Consider the following 21,918-nt stretch of genomic DNA (forward strand, 5'->3'; position numbering starts at 1 on the left):
GGGGAAATCTCAATTTTTTCCAGGTGAGGCTGTAGGGCAGCACCAGCTGAAGCTCTCTGCCCCTGCAGCCCCTGACCCCTGGGAGGGCAGCGAGCCTGGGGGGCCACGGGGAGGGACAGGAGAGAGCTCGGGGGGACCGGGGAGAGCTCGGGGGGGACCGGGGAGAGCTCGGGGGGGACCGGGGAGAGCTCGGGGGGACCGGGGAGGGCTCGGGGGGACCGGGGAGGGCTCGGGGGGACCGGGGAGGGACCGGGGAGGCTCGGGGGGACCGGGGAGGGCTCGGGGGGGACCGGGGAGGGCCCGGGGGGACGGGGAGGGCCGGGGGGGACCGGGGAGGGCTCGGGGGGGACCGGGGAGGGCTCGGGGGGGACCGGGAGGGCTCGGGGGGGGACCGGGAGAGCTCGGGGGGGACCGGGGAGGGCTCGGGGGGGACCGGGGAGGGCTCGGGGGGGACCGGGGAGGGCTCGGGGGGGACCGGGGAGAGCTCGGGGGGATCGGGGAGGGCTCGGGGGGCTCTGGGCTAATGCAGATCTGAGCTGCCAAGGCAGAGGGGAGGGAGGAGCAGGTAGGAAATCAATGAGAGTCTTTTATTTGCCCTGACACAGATGTCTCAGTCAATAGAGCCTAATGGGCAGCTCCCAGGCTGCCAAACCTGCCACCAAGATATCTGTACAGTAAAATAGATCTGACAGGCTTTATACATATATTTTGTAATATAGTTTATATGCTTATTTTAGTTTTAGAATTTTATTTATTTATAAAATGTATTTATATATTAAATATTTCTATTTTGAATAAAAATATAATATATACTATATTAAATATAATATATATTATATATTGATATAATATATTAAATATAACATATAATATATATATTATTAAATATAATATATAATATATTTATTATTCTATATATTCTATACTTGGTTTTATAAATATAAAATAAATATAAACCAAATACATTTTATACTTTTATTTTTTATATTTTTATTCATTTCTATATTTATATATTTAAATAGTTTTACTTTTAATAAAAATTTTCATATAGTACATAATATATTAAATATATTATTTAATATATGTTATATTTGGATTTACAAATATAAACTAAATATATTTTATACTTTTATTTTATATTTTTATTCATTTCTAAAATATATTTATATATTAAGTTTTTTATTTTGAATAAAAATTTTTATATAGTATATAATATATGAAATATATTATTATATTTTATATTTGGATTTATAATTATAAAATAAATATAAACCAAATATATTTTATACTTTTAATATTTTTCATTTATATAATTTATTTATGTATTAAAATATATTAATTTTTATACTTAATTTTTATATATTTTATAGTTTAATTTATATATTTTTATATTTATTTATATGAATATATAAATAAATACAGATAATATATTCTAATATATTTATTTTATATTTATTTATCTATATAAAATATATGTTTATAATCAATAGATTTCTGTGGCTGCTTGAGGGTTCTGGACTCCCCATCCCTGGGAGGGTCCCAGGAGGGGCCTGGAGCTCCCTGGGGCAGGGGAGAGGATTTTCAGTTTGGGCTCAGATCCCCCCCAGCCCAAACCCCAATCCTGAAGTGATTCCAGGGTGGTTCCTGGCCAGAAGCTGCCAAACATTTCAGTGTCTCCTGCCCCAAACCCCACTCGGGTCATTTGCTGCACAGAAATAAAACCTGAGATAATTAAATTTACTTTACAGTAAATTGTAAAATCAGACTTTACTGCTACTCCAACCCAAGGAGCAGCCAGCCTGCTGGGCTCCCTGAGACACGAACCCCAAGGGTGAAAATCAGCTCACAGAACCACCTGTACTTGTGGGGAATGCAGGTTACACCTAAAAACCAAGAATTGCATCCCATAAACATCCAAACTACCCAGAACCAGAGACATTTAATGAACACCCACACACTGGCCATGAAATGGATTCCAGCAGATTGGTAATCAGTTCATGCACAGCACCCTCTGACACTCCTGTAAATATCAACTCCACTCTTTATTACACACTCCTACAAATATCAACTCCACTCCTTATTACACACTCCTGTAAATATCAACTCCATTCCTTAGTACATATTCCTGTAAATATCAACTCCACTCCTTATTACAACCACCTCCTTACAAATATCAACTCCACTCCTTATTACATACTCCTTAAATATCAACTCCATTCCCTTTATACATATTCCTGTAAATATCAACTCCACTCCTTATTACATCTACAAATATCCCTCCTATACAATCCTGTAATATCAACTCCATTCTTATTACATATTCCTGTAAATATAAACTCCATTCTTTATTACATACTCCTTAAATATAAACTCCATTCCTTATTACATATTCCTGTAATCTCCATTCTTCACTGCACCCTTTGAAGCACACCACACACCTATAATCTTAATTTCACCAGGTAATTTTGGCAGCTTTCTCCACCCTCTCAGGTGCAGGGCAGGGCTCTCTTGGTTTGTCAGGGCACAAAGTCCAAAATTCCCAATAACCAGGGCTCTAATAATGCACAAAGTAACCAAAAATGCAACTGTTCCACACGAAAACCCCAAGTATTTAATGTCACTTCCATCTCTGACAAGTGAGCAGCTCACCCAGTCACCCCCCACTGACTGAGGGGCCTCCATCCACCTGCAGCCAAAGCAGATTTTGAGAAGTGGGGAGAGAATTTCTGAGCCAGCCAAGGCAAACCAGGGACCCAGTTTTGGGTTAAAAAAATCACATTTCAGCTGCATGGGCTGGGAGCTGCACCCAGGGACCCCCAGAGCACCCACCTGGCCATTGGCAAGGATCTTCTTCAGCTCTGCAGAGGATTTCTTCAAGCTGGAGGAGAGAAAAAACCAAATTAAAGCCATTGTTTTAAACATTTCACTCTGTCAGACAAAGGGAGCAGCAGGGGGAGTTTGTGGCTCCAAATTTGAGATTAACTTTGAGAGCAGCCAGCACTGCCAGGCTGGCAGGAACAAGCAATGAACAGCTCAAAAATAATAATAATAATTATAAAAAATCAGTGTATTTTCCACCCTACAGCTGGTTTAGACACCTGACTGCTCACCCACCACTGCTCACCAGCTCTGAGAGGGAAATTTAAATAAATCTGGGTGTTTGACCCCTGCTCTCAAAACACAGCCAGCTTTCCTGGGCTGGTCTGGGAGCTCCCCAGGGCAGGATCCCAGGAGCTCCTGAGGATCCCAGCTCCAGGCTGTGCTGCCAGGGGTGTCCCCTCCTCCAGGGACCAGCCTGGGGCACAATTCCTGATCTGGGAGCCCAGAGGGGAGCCCAGCTTTCCATGGGCACCATCCCAGGGAAATCTGCTGAGTCCCTGGGCTTTTCCAGGAGAACCCAGCCCCAAATCCAGCACCCCTTTAAACAATCCCTTTGCTTTTCCAGGAGAACCCAGCCCCAAACCAGCACCACAAACCTCACATTCATCCCTGTGGCTTTTCCAGGAGAACCCAGCCCCAAAACCAGCACAATCAACCTCATTTTAATTTAATCCCTTTGTTTTTCCAGGAGAATTCACCCCCAAACCAGCACCACAAAGCTCACTTTAATCCCTTTCCTTTTCCAGGAGAATCTACCCCCAAATCCAGCACAACAAAACTCACTTTAATTTAATCCCTTGACTTTTCCAAAATTCACCCCCAAACCATCACCACAATCCTCACTTTAATTTCCTCCTCGAGAACCTCACCCAGCCCCACCTCTCAGCTTGGTGAGTTCAAGGGTGAAACCTTTCATGCCCTCAAACTCCTCCAAAATCCTCCCAGCCCAAACTCCTCCAAAACTCACAAAATCCTGATTTTCCCCCCTCCTTTCCTGACAAACTCTGCTCCGTGGAGCTTCAGCACAACAAACTGCCAGGGCAGCAACGTCTGCAAAACTTCATCTCAAAGGGACATTCTGCTCTTATTACTGAAGAAAAAAAAAAAAAAAAAGTACAAAATAATATATTCTTGAAAGGGCTGTGCACGTGTCTTGATCACAGATCATTATTAACAGGAACAGTGAAAACACAGATTTCATATTTGGTGGCTTTGTTCTTTAATAGGCCTCTTGTTCCCACCACTGCTTTAAAGAAAAATTAAGTTTTCCAAGGAAACATAAGTTGATCTTGTCATCTTTCATGACTAACAATTTGTGAACATGAAACAAAGAGAGACTTTCAATTACTTCAAAAACAAAACTCCTGGTGCAGAAGGTTTTGGAAAAGGAATGGCAATTAACCACCAGATAAGGTGACAAGAATCTTCTAGAAGCTTCATTTTCAACGCACTTGAAGAGCAAGCTCAAAGTACAGGAGGTACTGAAAGGAAGCAGCAGCAGTGACAGAAAAATCAGCTTTATTTAGCTCAGCCTGGGGGGCTGCAGAGCACACAGAAATTCAGATTGATCCTCCTCCCATGGAGGAGTTCTGGGATGGGATCCAACATTCCCCCAGGGATGGGGCAAACTTTGTGGAGATTTTAGAAATCCCCCCTGGCAATCACAGAGCCACCAAACTGGGATTGCTGGTTTTGGGTGGGGATCCCAGAGGGGAAATCCCAAGCCCTGCTGCTGGACCAGGCTGGCATCTCCCACAGGGAAAATGGGATTTGTGGGACTGCCCCAGCCTCGGGACAGGCCCCCAAAACTCCACACCACAAACGGGGCCTCTGACCACCTTAACCTGGGGAAATTCACCTTTTTCATCCTCAAAACTTTCCTCTTCCTTTAACCTGGGGAAATTCACCTTTGCATCCTCAAAACTTTCCTCTTCCTTTAACCTGGGAAATTCACCTTTCATCCCCCAACTTTCCTTTCCTTTATTCCTTAACCTGGGGAATTCACCTTTTTCATCCCAACTTCCTTCCTCTTCCTTTAACTTGGAAATTCACTTTTTTCATCCCCCAACTTTTCTTTTCCTTTAACCTGGGGAACTTCACCTTTTTCATCCCCCAACCTTCCTTTCCTCTTCCTTTAACCTGTGGAAATTCACCTTTTATCTCCAAACTTCCTTCCTCTTCTTAACCTGGAATTACCTTTTCCCAACTTCCTTCCTCTTCCTTTAACCTGTGGGAATTCACCTTTTTCATCCCAACTTTCCTCTTCCTTTAACCTGTGGAAATTCACCTTTTTCATCCCAACTTTCCTCTTCCTTTAACTTGCAGAAATTCACTTTTTTCATCTCCCCAGCTTTCCTTTTCCTTTAACCTGTGGAAATTCACCTTTTTCATCCCAACTTTCCTTTCCTCTTCCTTTTTCTCAGGGAGAAAAGGGAGCAGGATGCTGATGCACAGATCAATGGAATGTTGTGTGCTTCTTGGAATAACAGAATAATTGAGGTTGAGAGGAGCCCCCAGAGAATTCTATCCCCGTGGCTCAGACATGCTCTTGTAGGAAGAAGATGGAGCCAGACTCTCTGCATCCTTTTTAAGGACACAGAAAGGTTTTTTGTAGGTTTTTACCATCAGTTCATGCAATAAAAAGGAGTTTATCCTCCAGCATTTGAAAAACAAATCTCTAGGAAAGAAAAAAAAAAAAGAGAATGAGCTCTGTTGCATTTTAAAACCTCAATATGGGTTTTTTAATTAGGGCAGGAATGTAAAAATCAAAATAAGAGGGATGGACTCCAAAACTTGGCTGGCACTGCAGGAAACAGGCACCTGAGCTGAAAGGATTTTAAATACTCCCACCCCACCTTAACAAACCTGTGTAAGTTTATTATTTATTGGTTTTTATTGGCACAAACTATGAGTGGGAATCAAACTTTCAAACCAAGGACTCCTGGAATGAACAAGCAACAAAGAGCTGAGCACAGACCCTGGCACTGGAGCAGCCAAAGGAGCCCCAAGTGCACCTCAGGGCTTGGAAAGTCAGAGCCACCTGAAACACCAGCAAACCCTCATTTCTTCCTGAAACACCCAGCAAATCCTCATTTCTTCCTGAACACCCAGAAAAATCCTCATTTCTTCCTGAAACACCCAGCAAATCCCAATTTCTTTCTGAAATCCTCAGCAATCCCTCATTTCTCCAGGAGCAAACCCCAATTTCCTCTTTAAACACCCACCAAACCCCAATTTCTTTCTGAAATCCTCAGCATTCTCCCATTCCTCCACCAGCAAACCCTCATTTCCTCCTGAAACACCCAGCAAACCCCAATTTCTCCAGGAGCAAACCCCAATTTCTCCCTGAAACACCCAGCAAACCCTATTTTCTTTCTGAAATCCTCAGCAATCCATCGTTTCTCCATCAGCAAACCCCAATTTCTCCCCAAAACACCCCCCAAACCCCAATCTCCTCCTGAAACACCCCCAAACCCCAATTTCCTCCCGAAACACCCATCAAACCCCAATTTCTCCAGGAGCAAACCCCAATCTCCTCCTGAAACACCCCCCAAACCCCAATTTCTCCCCCAAACACCCCCCAAACCCCAATTTCCCCAGCAGCACCCATGGGAATCCCACCTGCCCCCCAGCCAGCACTCAGCCCCAGCCTCCCCAGAGCCAGCCAGGGGTGGGGCTCCCTTCTGGGCCCCAAGAAGGGGAACTGAGGAGGAGGAGGAGGAGGAGGAGGAGGAGCAGGTCCTTACCTGTTGCTGGGCAGGGCCTCGGGGGCGCTGCCAGCCCCTGCCCGAGTGTTCACCTGCAGGAGGGAGGGAGGGAAGGGGGGAGTGAGCTCAGCCCTGCCAGGACACCCTGGGCTAATTAACCTCTAACGAACCACGGGCTCCTCATCTGCCTGGCAAGGTTAATGAGCTGGCTGCTGGCTCAGGATGGGGGTTAGCAGGCTGCAGGAGGATGCAGCGGGAAGGGGAGAAATTCAGGATTCATTCTCATCCCAAACACTCAGAAATCCCTCGATGTGCTCGTGGTCCCCTCCGTGTGATGGCAGGAGCAGCAAGGAATCCAACACCTGAAATGATTCCATTGTGGTGCCTTCCCCAGCTGGATAAATGACTGGATAATTCCAGGGATATTCACCCCAAATGACTGGAATCACAGCCATGAGGAGGGGGTTTGAAGCTTTGAAGCAGTGGCAGACAGCAGCTGATAAATGAACGACTAAAATTTAAGAACACCATTAGCAGAGGTTCAAAACAAAAAGGCAAACCCATTTTGAATACAACCCCACGTATAAATAAAGATATCACAGCCAACATGCTGCAGATGAATCCTTCACCCACCCTCGCCAAAGGAAAAAAAAAAAAATCAGAATTAAAAAAAAAAAAAACTGCTTGTCAGGGCTGAAGAAAGTGCAGTTTTATTTGACATTTCAATAAGTGGAACACAGCATTACAAATCCATCTAAGTTTGCTGAAACAATTATTGAAATTCGTACCTTGAGGCCATGGATGTTCCGTTTCCCAGGAGGCTTGCAGGCTGAAACAGTAATTGACTAAATTGTAGAACACATCAGGGCCATTTACAAATTTGCTCAAAATGAATCTTTTCAAAAGAAATGAGGGTGACACCAAAATTAGCAGAGAGAAATGATTGAAAAGTGCCTGGCGAGACCCAGAGTGGGAATTACAGCCCAGGATTCTTCACTTGCAGGAGTGAGCATTTATAAATGCTAAAAGCTTCCTGACACCTGGCAGGGAAAATCTCATTTCTGCCCAGAGAACCCTGGAAATTCTGATTTCAGCCCAGGGAACCCCTGGAAATTCTGATTTCTGCCCAGGGAACCCCTGGAAATTCTCATTTCTGCCCAGAGAACCCCTGGAAATTCTGATTTCAGCCCAAACACAGCTCAGCCCAGAGAACCCCTGGCTCAAACAAGGGATTTTTTTTTGGTAATTCAGATTGCAGCTTTGTGGTGCTGGGTTTTCACAGGCTGGGGTGAATATCCCTGGAATTTCACAGGGATAGCTGCAATCCAATATTGGGATTTTTAGGGAATTGGCTGTGTCAGGAATTGGCCATTTTGGCAGAGGCTCTGGGGGAGAAAAAATGGGGGAAGAAACAAAAAAATGGGGGAAGAGAAACAAAAAAATGGGGGAAGAGACACAAAAAAATGGGGGAAGAGACACAAAAAAATGGGGGAAGAGACACAAAAAAATGGAAAAAACAAACTTGGGGAAAAACCTGGCAGGGGCAACAGCAGAGAGCCTCCAAAAGGTAAATATTGACTAAATAAAAGGTAAATATGGGAGAAAACCACAGGGGGAAACAAATATGGAGGGAAAAAAAACCAAACAGGGGGGAAAAAAACCATGGCAGGGGAACAGGAGTGAGCCTGTCTGGTAATTGCTGAATAAATCAAAGGTAAACACCAAATAAATCAAAGCTAAATACTGAATAAATGCAAGGTGAATCCAGAACCACCATGGGCATCCAAAGAGGGAAAACACTGCAGATTAAAAAATCCCACCCCTAAATTATAAATACATGTAAGTGTTTGGGAAAAATAAATAATAAAACCATGCTGGCTTGCCAGTGGATTAAAACTGACATTTTGAACAAGATGTTCAGTCAATAATAATGATTTTTGTGGTGGGCACTTGGGTGCTGTGCTCACCTTGCATTCCACAAATAGGAATGGGTAAAAGACAGAGATAAATCTATATAAATATCTATAAACAGATATAAATATATAAAAATGCATGTAGATATATATAAAATATATATATATAATATTTGTAGATATAAATAAATATAGAGTTTAAAACATATAAGTTTAAAATATATAAGTTAAATATATAAGTTATATATATTATATATATTTATATAATATATATAACATATCTATAAGCTAATATATATATATATATATTAATATATATAATATATATAACATAAGTTATATATATAAGTTTAAAATATATAGATATATAATATATATTTTAGTTTATATAAATATCTATAATATATAAATATATATATATTTTTGTATATATTTATATATTTTTAGTATCTCTGTATAAACATATATACTAAAATATATGTTTATATATAGATACTAAAAACATAAATATATAAACATAAACATATATACTAAAATATGTAGATATAGAAAAATGTAGAAATACAAAAATATTTGTAGATATATAAAATTATACATTATATTTCAATGATATAAAATTATACATAAAATAAATATTAAAATTCCCATAAACCCAACTTTCCACAAACCCCAACTTTCCACAAACCTCTCAAACTCCTGTCCCGTTCCCAGGGGAGCCAGGGAGCCCCCAGGAATCCCACCCAGCTCTTTGCTCCTGGTTCATTGCCCAACTCCAACTTCAGAGAGCTGGGAGCACAGGGAGTGTGGGGTCTGTAATTTGGAGCCTCTCAGGGTGATTATTTGTGCACTATCAGCTCAGTGAGGGCACCTTATTTTTAATTATTTCAATTAATTTCTTGCTGGGAGATGGACTTGGAGAATTTCAACCTTCCCAGCTGCATCCATCAGGAGGCAGAGATTCAGAGCCCGGCCTCTGAGTGACCTCTGACCTGCAGGAGGCTTTTCCCAGCCCCTCCTGGAGCTCAGAGAGAGCATCCCCAACCCCTCCAGGGCTGCCTGGGGTTGCTGTCAGCTTGGAGAGGAGTCCTCAGCCCCATTCCTGACTGCACCTCCCTGCCCACAGAGTTCCTGCAGTGCCTGTGAGCACCTGCACAGCACCGAGAGCCCAAACCTCTGACCAAAACTTGTCCTGGGCACACACGTGGTGACAGGGACACTCCCAGCCTGGCAGGGTGATTCATGGCAATAAAACTGCTTTAAAAAGCCTCATTTCCATCAGTATCCAAGGGCTCAGTTACTCACCTGCTTTGCCTGGAAAGAGCCACCACCACTGAGTTCCTTCAGTGCACCCTGCAAAGCTCCTCAGTGTAATTTACTGCAGGCAATTAGCTGCTTTCTATGCAATAAATGCACTTTCTCCCCACAATAATGAATTCCTCTCCAACCTAAGAGGTCAGCGGGATGCTCTGTGCCTCAAACCCCCCCAGAAGGTGCCAGGAGCTGCTCCAGCCCCAGCTCCCAGCCTTGCCCAGCTTTACCTCGTGGGTAGATCTGCAGAGGCTCTATCAGCTGGCCATTCACCTGCTGCTCCATCACCGTGGAGAAATACTGCAAACAAACCCAAAAGAGATGGGTCAGCCAGCCAGGAGTGCTCAAAGCACCTCTGGCCTGGGTGGCTCTGGGTGTTTTATTTTCTGTGTCCCTGCCCCGGTGCAGGTCAGCCCTCAGAGGGCTCCTTCCCACCTGACAAGAAGGGATTTCATCAGGGAGCTGCTCCTGCCTCAGCTGGGAGGGCTCCAGCAGGGGAGGAGAGGAGACATTGACAGCAGGAAATATTTACAGCAAGTGCAGCTGGAGGAGCCCCCAAAACCAACCATGGCCACAGGGCTGGTGCAAACAAACCCCAAATATCCCCTAAATTACCCCAGGGCTGGGCAGCTGGAAACTCCAAGGGGATCCCAAGGGATCTGGAATTCTGGGCAGTGCTGAAGGTCAGCAGAGAGGATCCCAAAGCTGAGACCCCACAAAGTCCCTGCAGACCCCCTGGGACAGGGAGCAGGAGCTGCTGCAGGGAGCCAGGGATGGCAGCTGGGAAAAAAAGGCTCAGGAGGGGCAAAAAGGGCTGGAAAAGGAGCTGGGAGCACCAAAAGCCAGCAAGGGGCTTGGGCTGGGAGAGCTGGGAATGCTCTCCTGGAGAGGGGAGGGATCCAGGAATGCTCAGAGATCCTAAAGGAGAGCTGGGAATGGATCCAGGGAATGCTCAGAGATCCTAAAGGAGAGCTGGGAATGGATCCAGGAGGGCTCAGAGATCCTCAAGGAGAGCTGGGAATGGATCCAGGAATGCTCAGAGATCCTAAGGAGAGCTGGGAATGGATCCAGGAATGCTCAGAGATCCTAAAGGAGAGCTGGGAATGGATCCAGGAATGCTCAGAGATCCTAAAGGAGAGCTGGGAATGGATCCAGGAGTGCTCAGAGATCCTAAAGGAGAGCTGGGAATGGATCCAGGGAGGGCTCAGAGATCCTCAAGGAGAGCTGGGAATGGATCCAGGAATGCTCAGAGATCCTAAGGAGAGCTGGGAATGGATCCAGGGAATGCTCAGAGATCCTAAAGGAGAGCTGGGAATGGATCCAGGGATGGCTCAGAGATCCTAAAGGAGAGCTGGGAATGGATCCAGGGAGGGCTCAGAGATCCTAAAGGAGAGCTGGGAATGGATCCAGGGAATGCTCAGAGATCCTGAAGGAGAGCTGGGAATGGATCCAGGAATGCTCAGAGATCCTAAAGGAGAGCTGGGGAGGGGCTGGGGACAGGGGAGGGAGGGACAGGACACAGGGAATGGACTCAGAGTGGGGAATGGGAGATTTGGGAAGGAGTTCCTGGCTGGGCTGGAATTCCCAGAGCTGCCCCTGGATCCCTGGAGCCCCCTGGGACGCTGGGAGTCGTCCCTGCCCGTGGGATGAGCTTGCAGCTCTGGAATTCCCACCTCCCCCAGAGAATCCCAGCACCTGCAGCCATCCCCAGCAGGACAGAACCATTCCTGCTCCCTCCCTGGAGCAGCCAGCTGAAATATTCCCAGCTGAGAGCAGCTCCTGCCCCCCCAGGACACTCCAGAGGGGGAGGGAGGGAGGAAAAGCCTCTCCATTACTCACCAGTGATGACAAGTAAATGAAATATCAATCATGTAAGCTGTCAACCTTCTGGGACAGCAATAACTGTTAACAAGTAGTCTGGAAAAATTGTCTGGAAATGACTTGTCCTCCACAGGCCAGCACTGGAGGTTTCCATGGAAAATTAAGATGCCAGTGGCTATTTGGAACATGGCTCAGGTATTCTTTTTAATGGGAAATTTGCCACTTATTGATCCAGAGCGTGTAGCCCTTGCTTCCAGAGAGCTGCAAGCAACTTTCCAATCAGGGGCTGTCAAAAAAATTACTGCCTTTTTATTTTTATACAGATCCAAGGCACCAGCTCCACGCTGTCCTTAATGAACTGCACTGCCCAGCCCTGCAAAAACTCCATTTACACCCCAAAACCTGCCCGGCCCCAAGCACTTCTGCAGCATCTGAGAGAACTCCAGACAGGAGCTCAGCTCTTGTCAAATCCATAAAGCAAAGAACCTAAAGGGAGGGTTCCAAATGATTCAAAGTATCAGAATGACCCCCAAAAGGCACAAAAATGACCCCAAACAAACACAAAAATGACTCCAAACAAAAAAAAATGACCCCAAACAAAAACAAAAATGACCCCAAACAAAAAAAAAAATGACCCCAAACAAACAAACACAAAAAGGACCCCCAAAGACAGAAATGATCCCCAATAAACACAAAAATGACCCCAAACAAACACAAAAAGGACCCCCAATAAACACAAATATGACCCCCAATAAACACAAAAATGATCCCCAATAAACACAAAAATGATCCCCAATAAACACAAAAATGACCCCAAACAAACACAAAAATGACCCCCAAACAAACACAAAAATGACTCCAAACAAACACAAAAATGACTCCCCAAACAAACACAAAAATGACCCCAAACAAACACAAAAATGACTCCAAACAAACACAAAAAGGACCCCCAAAAGACAGAAAATGATCCCCATAACACAAAATGACCCAAACAAACACAAAAATTACTCCAAACACAAAAATTACCCCAATAAACACAAAAATGACCCCCAATACCTTCCCAGCTATAATTTTCTTCCAAAGCCCAATCTCAGAGAATTGTTTTTTTTCTCCTTAAACTGAACAGAAACCCCCCTTATTTACATTTCAGAGCACACCTGCAGCCCATCAGAATTCCCTGGAACACCTTCCCAGCTGGCCAATCCTCCCATGTCCGTGGCAGGCCTCGGAATGGGGGTTTTCCTTCCCCAGGATTATGAATTAACTCATTTCCCAGCCCCAGAACATTTGTTTCCTGGCAAACACATCCCAAAAGGAAGCCCACAGGATGTCAGGAAGTTCAACCACCAGAGCAACACTCAAATAAAAAATCAGCTTAAAACTGAGGAGAAAAATGTTTTCGGAGAAGAAGAGCTGCTGGAGCAGAGAGAAGTCATTCCCAGGCATCCCATAATTTTGCAGGGAAAGCAGAGAGTGGGGCAATCACAACTCTAATGTACTGAAACTTGGACAGGGAGCTTGGGAGCAGAGCAAAAAAAAAATCACCTTCCCAAGGCAGGATTAATCTGGAGGCTGTGCCAGGAACACTCCAAGTTTTCCACTTGGAAGGCAAAAAATGGCTGAGATTTTCCCAGGAGGAATTCTGGGGGGAGGAACTCCAGGGACCAGCAAGGGAGGGGAGAGGGGCTGGGAACAGCAAAATCCCAAAAAGCAACTGGAGCATGGGGGGAGCCAGGTGGGAGAGCTGGGAATGGATCCAGGGAATGCTCAGAGATCCTAAAGGAGAGCTGGGAATGGATCCAGGGAATGCTCAGAGATCCTAAATGGGAGCTGGGAATGGATCCAGGGAATGCTCAGAGATCCTAAAGGAGAGCTGGGAATGGATCCAGGAGGGCTCAGAGATCCTAAATGGGAGCTGGGAATGGATCCAGGGAATGCTCAGAGATCCTAAAGGAGAGCTGGGAATGGATCCAGGGAATGCTCAGAGATCCTAAAGGAGAGCTGGGAATGGATCCAGGAATGCTCAGAGATCCTCAAGGAGAGCTGGGAATGGATCCAGGAATGCTCAGAGATCCTAAAGGAGAGCTGGGATGGATCCCGGGAATGCTCGAGTCTAAGGGAGCGGGATGGATCCAGGAATGCTCAGAGATCCTAAGGAGAGCTGGGATGGATCCAGGAATGCTCAGAGATCCTAAAGGAGAGCTGGGATGGTCCAGGGAATGCTCAGGATCCTAAATGGGAGCTGGGAATGGATCCGGGATGTCAGAGATCCTAAAGGAGAGCTGGGAATGGATCCGAATGCTCAGAGATCCTAAGGAGGCGGAATGGATCCAGGGAATGCTCAGAGATCCTAAAGGAGAGCTGGGAATGGATCCAGGGAATGCTCAGAGATCCTAAAGGAGAGCTGGGAATGGATCCAGGAATGCTCAGAGATCCTAAAGGAGAGCTGGGAATGGATCCAGGAATGCTCAGAGATCCTCAAGGAGAGCTGGGAATGGATCCAGGGAATGCTCAGAGATCCTGAAGGAGAGCTGGGATGGATCCAGGATGCTCAGGTCCTAAAGGAGAGCTGGGAATGGATCCAGGAATGCTCAGAGATCCTAAAGGAGAGCTGGGAATGGATCCAGGAGGGCTCAGAGATCCTAAAGGAGAGCTGGGAATGCTCCTCTGGAGAGGGGAGGGATCCAAGGAATGCTCAGAGATTCTAAAGGAGAGTTGAGGAGGGGCTGGGGACAGGGGAGGGAGGGACAGGACACAGGGAATGGACTCAGAGTGGGGAATGGGAAATTTGGGAAGCAGTTCCTGGCTGGGCTGGAATTCCCAGAGCTGCCCCTGGATCCCTGGAGCCCCCTGGGACACTGGGAGGTGTCCCTGGCTGGGATTTCAGGTCCCTCCCCACCCCAGCCAGTCTGGGCTCCTCTCAATTCCCCCAAAATCACCTCTGGGTGCTCCCAGCCAGGTCATTGATGGGAATTTCCACCCTTCTGGCCCAGAGGGAAAATCCCCATTTTTTATCCCTCTTGCTCACTCTTTTCCTTTGAAAAGAGAAGTTCAAGGAGATTTTTTTTTCCCCAAATGATTCTGCTGCCATCAGTAACTGCCCCCTTCCCCTTCTGCAGGAGACTCCTGTAATGGGATATATTTATATTTATATTTATATTTATATTTATATTTATATTTATATTTATATTTCTGGGGGTGCAGAGAGATCTCACACACCCCCACCCACACCAAGGCACACACAGCCCCATCCATCTCCCCTGGAAAACACAAAACAGCTTTAAATCCTCCATGAATATTGAGCCTGCAGCTACAATGAAACTCCTCTGTTAGGAGGGGTGAGGCAGTCTCCAGACGAAAGTAGATTTTGAAAAATTTTTCGAGCCCAGGGGTTCATTTTTAATGAGCCGTTACTTTAAGTACTGCATAAAAAACACAAGAAATTGATAGTCCATTTAGCCTGCACTCTACCTAATGCAGAAGTCATTAAGATGCATTATTCCTAATGTCTGTGATATGATCAGTAAGTGAAGGAGCCTTTTTCCTTCTGAAGGGGAGCTGCCCATGGGGCTGCTGGGGAAGCACCTCCATCCCAGGCAGAATTCCAGCACAAACTGAGCCGAGCACGGGATGGGGCCCAGCCACACCTGGGCAGCCAAAAACCACCAGGGAAGCATCAGAAAGGCAGGGAAATGAGGATGGGGGCAGAGTACTCACGTAGGACAGCATGGCCTTCATCTCCTCGTCGCTCCTGACCGTGATCCGATCCCCATCCTCATCCTCATCTGCCAGAGGAAGGCACCAGGTCAGCAGGGAGGGGACAGGGACAGCCTGACAGGCAGGGCAGGGTCTGCAGCACACCTGAACCTGGCAGGTCACCTGCACAGGGACAGGGCAGGGACAGCGCAGCAAGGGCACTTCACCTCCAGAATTCAGTACAGGAACTGGGAGTGCTGCCCAACAAGGGCACAAAGTGCTCACAGCTTCACTCCCAGCAGGGTTTGTGTCCTGCCAGAACCTCTCCTGAGGCTGAGCACCTTCCCCAGGCTGGAATTCCTGCCCTAAAACCTTCCCCAGGCTGGAATTCCTGCCCCAAAACCTTCCCCAGCCTGGAATTCCCTCCCTGAAACCTTCCACAGGCTGGAAGTCTGCCCAAAACCTTCCCCAGGCTGGAATTCCTGCCCCAAAACCCTCCCCAGGCTGGAATTCCTGCCCCAAAAACCTCCCAGGCTGGAACTCCTGCCCAAAACCTTCCCCAGGCTGGAATTCCTGCCCCAAAACCTTCCCCAGGCTGGAATTCCTGCCCCAAAACCTTCCCCAGCCTGGAATTCCTGCCCCAAAACCTTCCCCAGGCTGGAATTCCTGCCCCAAAACCTTCCCCAGGCCGGAATTCCTGTCCTAAACCTTCCCCAGGCTGGAATTCCTGCCCTCAAACCTTCCCCAGGCTGGAATTCCTGCCCTAAAACCTTCCCCAGGCTGGAATTCCCTCCCTGAAACCTTCCCCAGGCTGGAATTCCCGCCCCGAAACCTTCCCCAGGCTGGAACTCCTGCCCCAAAACCTTCCCCAGGCTGGAACTCCTGCCCTGAAACCTTCCCCAGGCTGGAATTCCCTCCCCAAAACCTTCCCCAGGCTGGAATTCCTGCCCCAAAACCTTCCCCAGGCTGGAATTCCTGCCCCAAAACCTTCCCCAGGCTGGAATTCCTGCCCCCCCAAACCTTCCCCAGGCTGAATTCCTGCCCCAAACCTTCCCAGGCTGGAATCCTGCCCAAAACCTCCCCAGGCTGGAATTCCTGCCCCAAAACCCCTTCCCAGGCTGGAATTCCTGCCCCAAAACCTTCCCCAGGCTGGAATTCCTGCCCCGAAACCTTCCCCAGGCTGGAATTCCTGCCCCAAAACCTTCCCCAGGCTGGAATTCCTGCCCCAAAACCTTCCCCAGGCTGGAATTCCCTCCCTGAAACCTTCCCCAGGCTGGAATTGCTACCCTGAAACCTTCCCCAGGCTGGAATTCCTGCCCTAAAACCTTCCCCAGGCTGGAACTCCTGCCCTGAAACCTTCCCCAGGCTGGAATTCCCTCCCTGAAACCTTCCCCAGGCTGGAACTCCTGCCCTAAAACCTTCCCCAGGCTGGAATTCCCTGCCCTCAACCTTCCCCAGGCTGGAATTCCCGCCCAGAAACCTTCCCCAGGCTGGAACTCCTGCCCTAAAACCTTCCCCAGGCTGGAATTCCCTCCCCACAACCTTCCCCAGGCTGGAATTCCCTCCCTGAAACCTTCCCCAGGCTGGAATTCCCTCCCCACAACCTTCCCCAGGCTGGAATTCCCAAGAATCTGGGGGAAATAAAATGCAAGAATCTGGTGGAAAAATAAAAAAAACCAAACCAAGAATGCTGGGAGGACTGGAGGGTTACAGCTTTAAGCTGAGACCTACAGGTAGTTTATACTTTTCATTTAATTTGAGCAATAAAACTGCACTGAGGAGTAAGAGCGTGGTAAGGTCAGGCTGGTAATTAAAGCTCCTGTGTGGAAATATTCCAGATGTGATTAAATAATAAAATATTGCCTGCTTTAGTGCCATTATTAAAGTTGCATTAGCGCATAAATATTTAACCGTGATGTATAATGAATTTCACTTATTTTAAAATAATAAATAGGATCAGAATGACATAAAAATGATTTATGTATTGAGGTTACAGCCCAGCAATGTGACAAAGGAACTGGCTGACAGAAGTCACACTTACACTCAAATGCTGTGGTTGTTGCATCTGGCAAAACTTGGCCAATGACATCCTAAAAAGGCAAGGAAAAATTCATGAAATACCAAAGGGAAAAGCCTGACTGGCATTCCATCACCTGAGTCCCTCCCCAGGGCCCCAAAATGAGGACACAACACAAATCTGCTCCCACCATGATGTTCCTCTCCTCCCCCTCCACCAGAGCTCCAGGAAAACTCTTTTCTTCCCCAATAATTCCCAAATAACTGCAAACAGCTCCGTGCTCTCTGCTCCTGCAGCTGAAAAAAAACCCAATTTTTCCTTGGGTTATGGAGAAATGGGCACCTGAGGGATCAAAACCAGCCACAAAAAGAGCTTTATCAATTTTATGTTGCTTTAAAACCCCATTTTCTCCTGTCTGGAGGGCTCTGTCAGCCTGCCCTGGGATGTGAATCCCCCAGAGCTGGGGGAGCTCAGAGCCCCAGGACCCCTGCCCAGCCCAGAGGGCTTTCAGGGGCACCCAGGGAGAACCTGGACCCAATTTAGCCAAAGCTCTCCAACACTGCCCATCCCACCTGCTCCAGCCCAGGGTTACTGCTGACACTGCAGAAGAGCTTTGCCCATTTTCCAGCCCAAATCCCCATCCCAATCCCTGCTCCCACCCAACAGCTTTTTTGCTGGTACCAAAGAAGAACTTTGATCCTTTTTCCATCTTTTATAATTTTTCCAGCCAAACCACACCAACATTTCCAGCTCCAACCCAGATTTTTTTTGGTGATACCAGAGAAGAGCTTTTACCATTTTCCAGCCAATCCACACCAACACTTCCACTTCCAATTCCTGCTCCAACCCAGATTTTTTGGTGATACCAGAAAAGCTCTTTTATCAGTTTTTTCAGCTTTTACCATTTTTCCAACCAAACCACACCAACATTTCCAGCTCCAATCCATCCTCAACCCAGCCATTTTTGCTACTACCAGTGAAGAACTTTTACCATTTTTCAGCCAAAATATCCATTTCCTACCCAATTTCTTTTTTTTTTTTTTTTTTTCTGGGACCAGAGAAGAGCTTGGATCATTTTTTCACCTTTTACCATTTTTCCAACCAAACCACACCAACATTTCCATTTCCAATCCCTGCTCCAATCCAGATCTTTTGCTGATACCAGAGAAGCTCTTTTATCATTTTTCCAACCAAACCACACCAACATTCCCAGCTCCAATCCCTGCTCCAACCCAGATTCTTTTTGGTGATACCAGTGAAGAACTTTTACCATTTTTCAGCCAAAATTTCCATTTCCAACCTCTGCTCCAACCATTTTTTTTCATTTTATTTTTTTCTGAGACCAGAGAAGAGCTTTGATTATTTTTTCACCTTTTACCATTTTTCCAACCAAACCACACCAACATTCCCAGCTCAAATCCATCTCCAACCCAGATTTTTTTTTTTGGTGACACCAGAGAAGAGTTTTTACCATTTTTCAGCCAAAATTTCCACTTCCTACCCAATTTTTGTTTTTCTGGGACCAGAGAAGAGCTTGGATCATTTTTTCACCTTTTACCATTTTCCAGCCAAACCACACCAACATTCCCAGCTCCAATCCACCTTCCAACCCAGCCATTTTTGCTGCTCCCAGAGAACACTTTTTACCATTTTTTTACCATAATTTCCAATCCCTGCTCTAACCAATTTATTTTTTTTCTGGGACCAGAGAAGAGCTTGGATCATTTTTTCACCTTTTACCATTTTCCAGCCAAACCACACCAACATTTCCATTTCCAATCCCTGCTCCAACCCAGATTTTTTTCTGCTGGTAGCAGAGAAGCTCCTTTCCCATCCTTTTCCCAGCTTTCCCAGCTTTCCCATCCTTTTCCCAGCTTTCCCCACGGGGCAGAGCAGCACAGGGTTTCCACAGAGCCAGCTGAAGCAGATAACAAATACAAAACTTTCTGGAAATAAACCAAGGAATGGGATTCAAACTGTTGAAATGAGGGAAAGAGCCCTCCAAATATTGCCATGTTGGTAAAATTCCTTCCATTCTCCAGGGCTCAGCAGCCCCTGTGAAAAGGCACAAATTGCCAGTAAGAAATGAGCCCTGCCTGCACAGGAGATGTATTAATTATTGCTAAATCCATTAATTCAAACATTGAAATTCCTCAGCAAACAGACTTGGACTGGGTTAGATTTAAGCCCCTTGTCAACGTTCACCTGTGGGCACAGAGGCCTCTAAGAAATTGATTTTAAATTGTTTCAAATCTGGATTTAAGGGGGAAGCTTCAGAGGCAGCTCTGAGACCCCAAAATTCTGCTTGGAAAATTCCAAACCTCCCAAAGCCCTGAAATAGGATTTAAAAAAATAATTTTAAAAAAATCTTATTTTTACTTTATTTTTATCTTATCTGCACCCCTCCAGAATCACTTTTTCTGTGTACTGAGACTTCTTTAATAGCAAGTAATAATCAGAGAGTAATGAAGGAGTGAGCAATAACCACTAAGTGAAGGACCCAGCCCAACTCCTGCCCTAAACAAACACCAGCAGCCCCCAGGCTCACAATAATTCCAATAAATGAGAGAAACCAGGCTGGCAGGGCAGGGCAATCCCAGCACTGGGAAATTCCCAAGGGCCTGCAGCAGCTCCAGACCTCGGGCTGACCCAGGATGAAGGGATTAATCCAAATTTCAAAGGATTACACCTGCACAGGGGAGTTTCTGCTGTCACCACAGAGATCCTGAGCAAATAAAACACTCCCACTTGGAGGCAGAGAATAGAAATAGAAAGAGACCGAGAAAGATAAAGAAAAAAAAAGGAAAAAGAAAAATAAAAAGAAAAAGAATAAAAAAAAAAAGAAAAAAAAAAAAGAAAAAAAAGAAAAAAAAAAAAGAAAAAGAAAAAAGAAAAAAAAAAAAAGACAAAGAAAAAAGAAAGAAAATAAAAAAAGAAAAAAGAAAAAGAAAAAAAGAAAAATAAAAAGAAAAAAGAAAAAGAAAAAAGAAAAAAGAAAAAAAGAAAAAGAAAAAAGGAAAAGAAAGAAAAGTAAAAAGTAAAAAGAAGGGAAAGAAATGGAAAATAAAGGGAAAAGAAAGGGAAAAGAAAGGGAAAAGAAGGAAAAGAAAGGTAAATAAATTTAAACAAATTAAAAGAAATTTAAAATAAATTAAAAAAGAATAAAAAATTAAAAATTAAAAAATAAAAATTATATACTATGTAATATATATAAAGGTAATTAGAATATGAGTTGTAGTTATAATATAATTATAATATCCACTATATAGATTATTGTATATTATATAAATCTATTATATTAATGTATATACTATATAATGTATTTATATATATATATGTAAAAAAAATGCAATACATGATATATTTATTTTATAATAACATTCTACCCCCACTTGCTGGAGTGGGTTTATGTAAGGGATAGAGAACTGAAAAGCCCCTAAAAATGAGGAGGGAAATCAGGGAGCAGCAGGTGCAAGGGGAACTCTAAAACCAGACCTGTTCTCGGGAGGAGCACGGGTGAGAAAGCAGAAAATGTGCAACTCTGCTCAAATATAAAATAAATCTTGCAGCCACAGCTCTCCCATTGCAGTTAAATCTGTTTTATCTCACTATGACCACGGGAAGTTCCCCAGAATTAACACAAATACCAGGGACAGGGGGAATGCAGACAGCTTGAGGGGAGAAAAATAAGCTTATTGTAATTCGTTTAGTGGGGCCTTAAAAATAAAGCCATTTACTGGAAACTGCCAGGCCTGCAGAGCTGGGACACAGAGAACTTATTCCAGGTGACACCACGAAGGAGAGCTCTGAAAACGAGGATGGAAATAAACCTGCACACCAGCCTGAAAGGCTGCACTCACTGAGAGGCAGAATTAATAAAAAACACCTTAAAATAAAAATAATAATTTCACCAGCCTGAAATGCTGCAAGGATACATCCAGTGGGAAGCAAAATCAACAAAAATCAGCTTAAAAATCACTTATTTCATTTCATTCCTGTATTTGTCTGACCCACCACTCCTGAGTGGACTGGAGACTTATTTCTTTTTTTAAATTTTATTTCATTTCATTCCTGTATTTACCTGAGCCACCACTCCTGAGTGGACTGGAACCTTAGTGAATTTACTGTAATTTAATTTAATTTATTTCATTTAACTCCTGTATTTATCTGACCAATTAAGCCCAGGTGGATGCTGTGATGGCACCTCCTGAAACACAACCAGCAGCACCTGCCAGGGGATGAATGCAATTCTCCTCAGCAGCACAGGTGGGACAGGACAGGACAGGAGCAGCAGCTCAGGGTGCCCCAGGTCCCTGGGACAATGTCCCAGGCCAGGCTGGAGCAGCCTGGCACAGTGCAAGGTGTCCCTGGTGGCATTTAAGGGTGGCATTTAAGGTCCCTTCCCACCCCAACCATGCTCCAATTCTGCCATGAGCAGCACAGAAACTCTGATTTATAACAAATCCAGCAAGGTATCATCCTGCCATGGTCCCTCTGCCTGCTCTCCAGCAGATCCCTGCTAGAAACCATCTCAGCAGAGAAGATCCTGGAGCTCTGGGATGTCCCAGGCTGGCCT

General features: G+C 45.3%; 1 protein-coding gene across 6 annotated transcripts in view; it reads right to left on the minus strand.

The window, feature by feature from the left end:
* MAP2K5 (mitogen-activated protein kinase kinase 5) overlaps positions 1-21,918 on the minus strand; it is a 117,882-nt gene that overhangs the window by 94,290 nt on the left and 1,674 nt on the right. For all 6 annotated transcript variants that reach the window (XR_007778376.1, XM_050978253.1, XM_030228224.2 and 3 more), the window contains exons 2-7: positions 17,367-17,415; positions 15,347-15,414; positions 10,039-10,108; positions 7,376-7,416; positions 6,627-6,679; positions 2,830-2,878 (exon numbers count right to left, since the gene is read on the minus strand). Coding sequence is in view for 5 of the 6 variants with exons in the window: in XM_050978253.1 (XP_050834210.1) it covers positions 2,830-2,878; positions 6,627-6,679; positions 7,376-7,416; positions 10,039-10,108; positions 15,347-15,414; positions 17,367-17,415 (330 nt within the window). In the remaining variant the exon portion in view is untranslated. The remainder of the gene's footprint in view (positions 1-2,829; positions 2,879-6,626; positions 6,680-7,375; positions 7,417-10,038; positions 10,109-15,346; positions 15,415-17,366; positions 17,416-21,918) is intronic.

The sequence above is a fragment of the Serinus canaria genome, chromosome 10, assembly GCF_022539315.1.
Source record: "Serinus canaria isolate serCan28SL12 chromosome 10, serCan2020, whole genome shotgun sequence".
In the NCBI taxonomy this organism is placed as follows: domain Eukaryota; kingdom Metazoa; phylum Chordata; class Aves; order Passeriformes; family Fringillidae; genus Serinus; species Serinus canaria.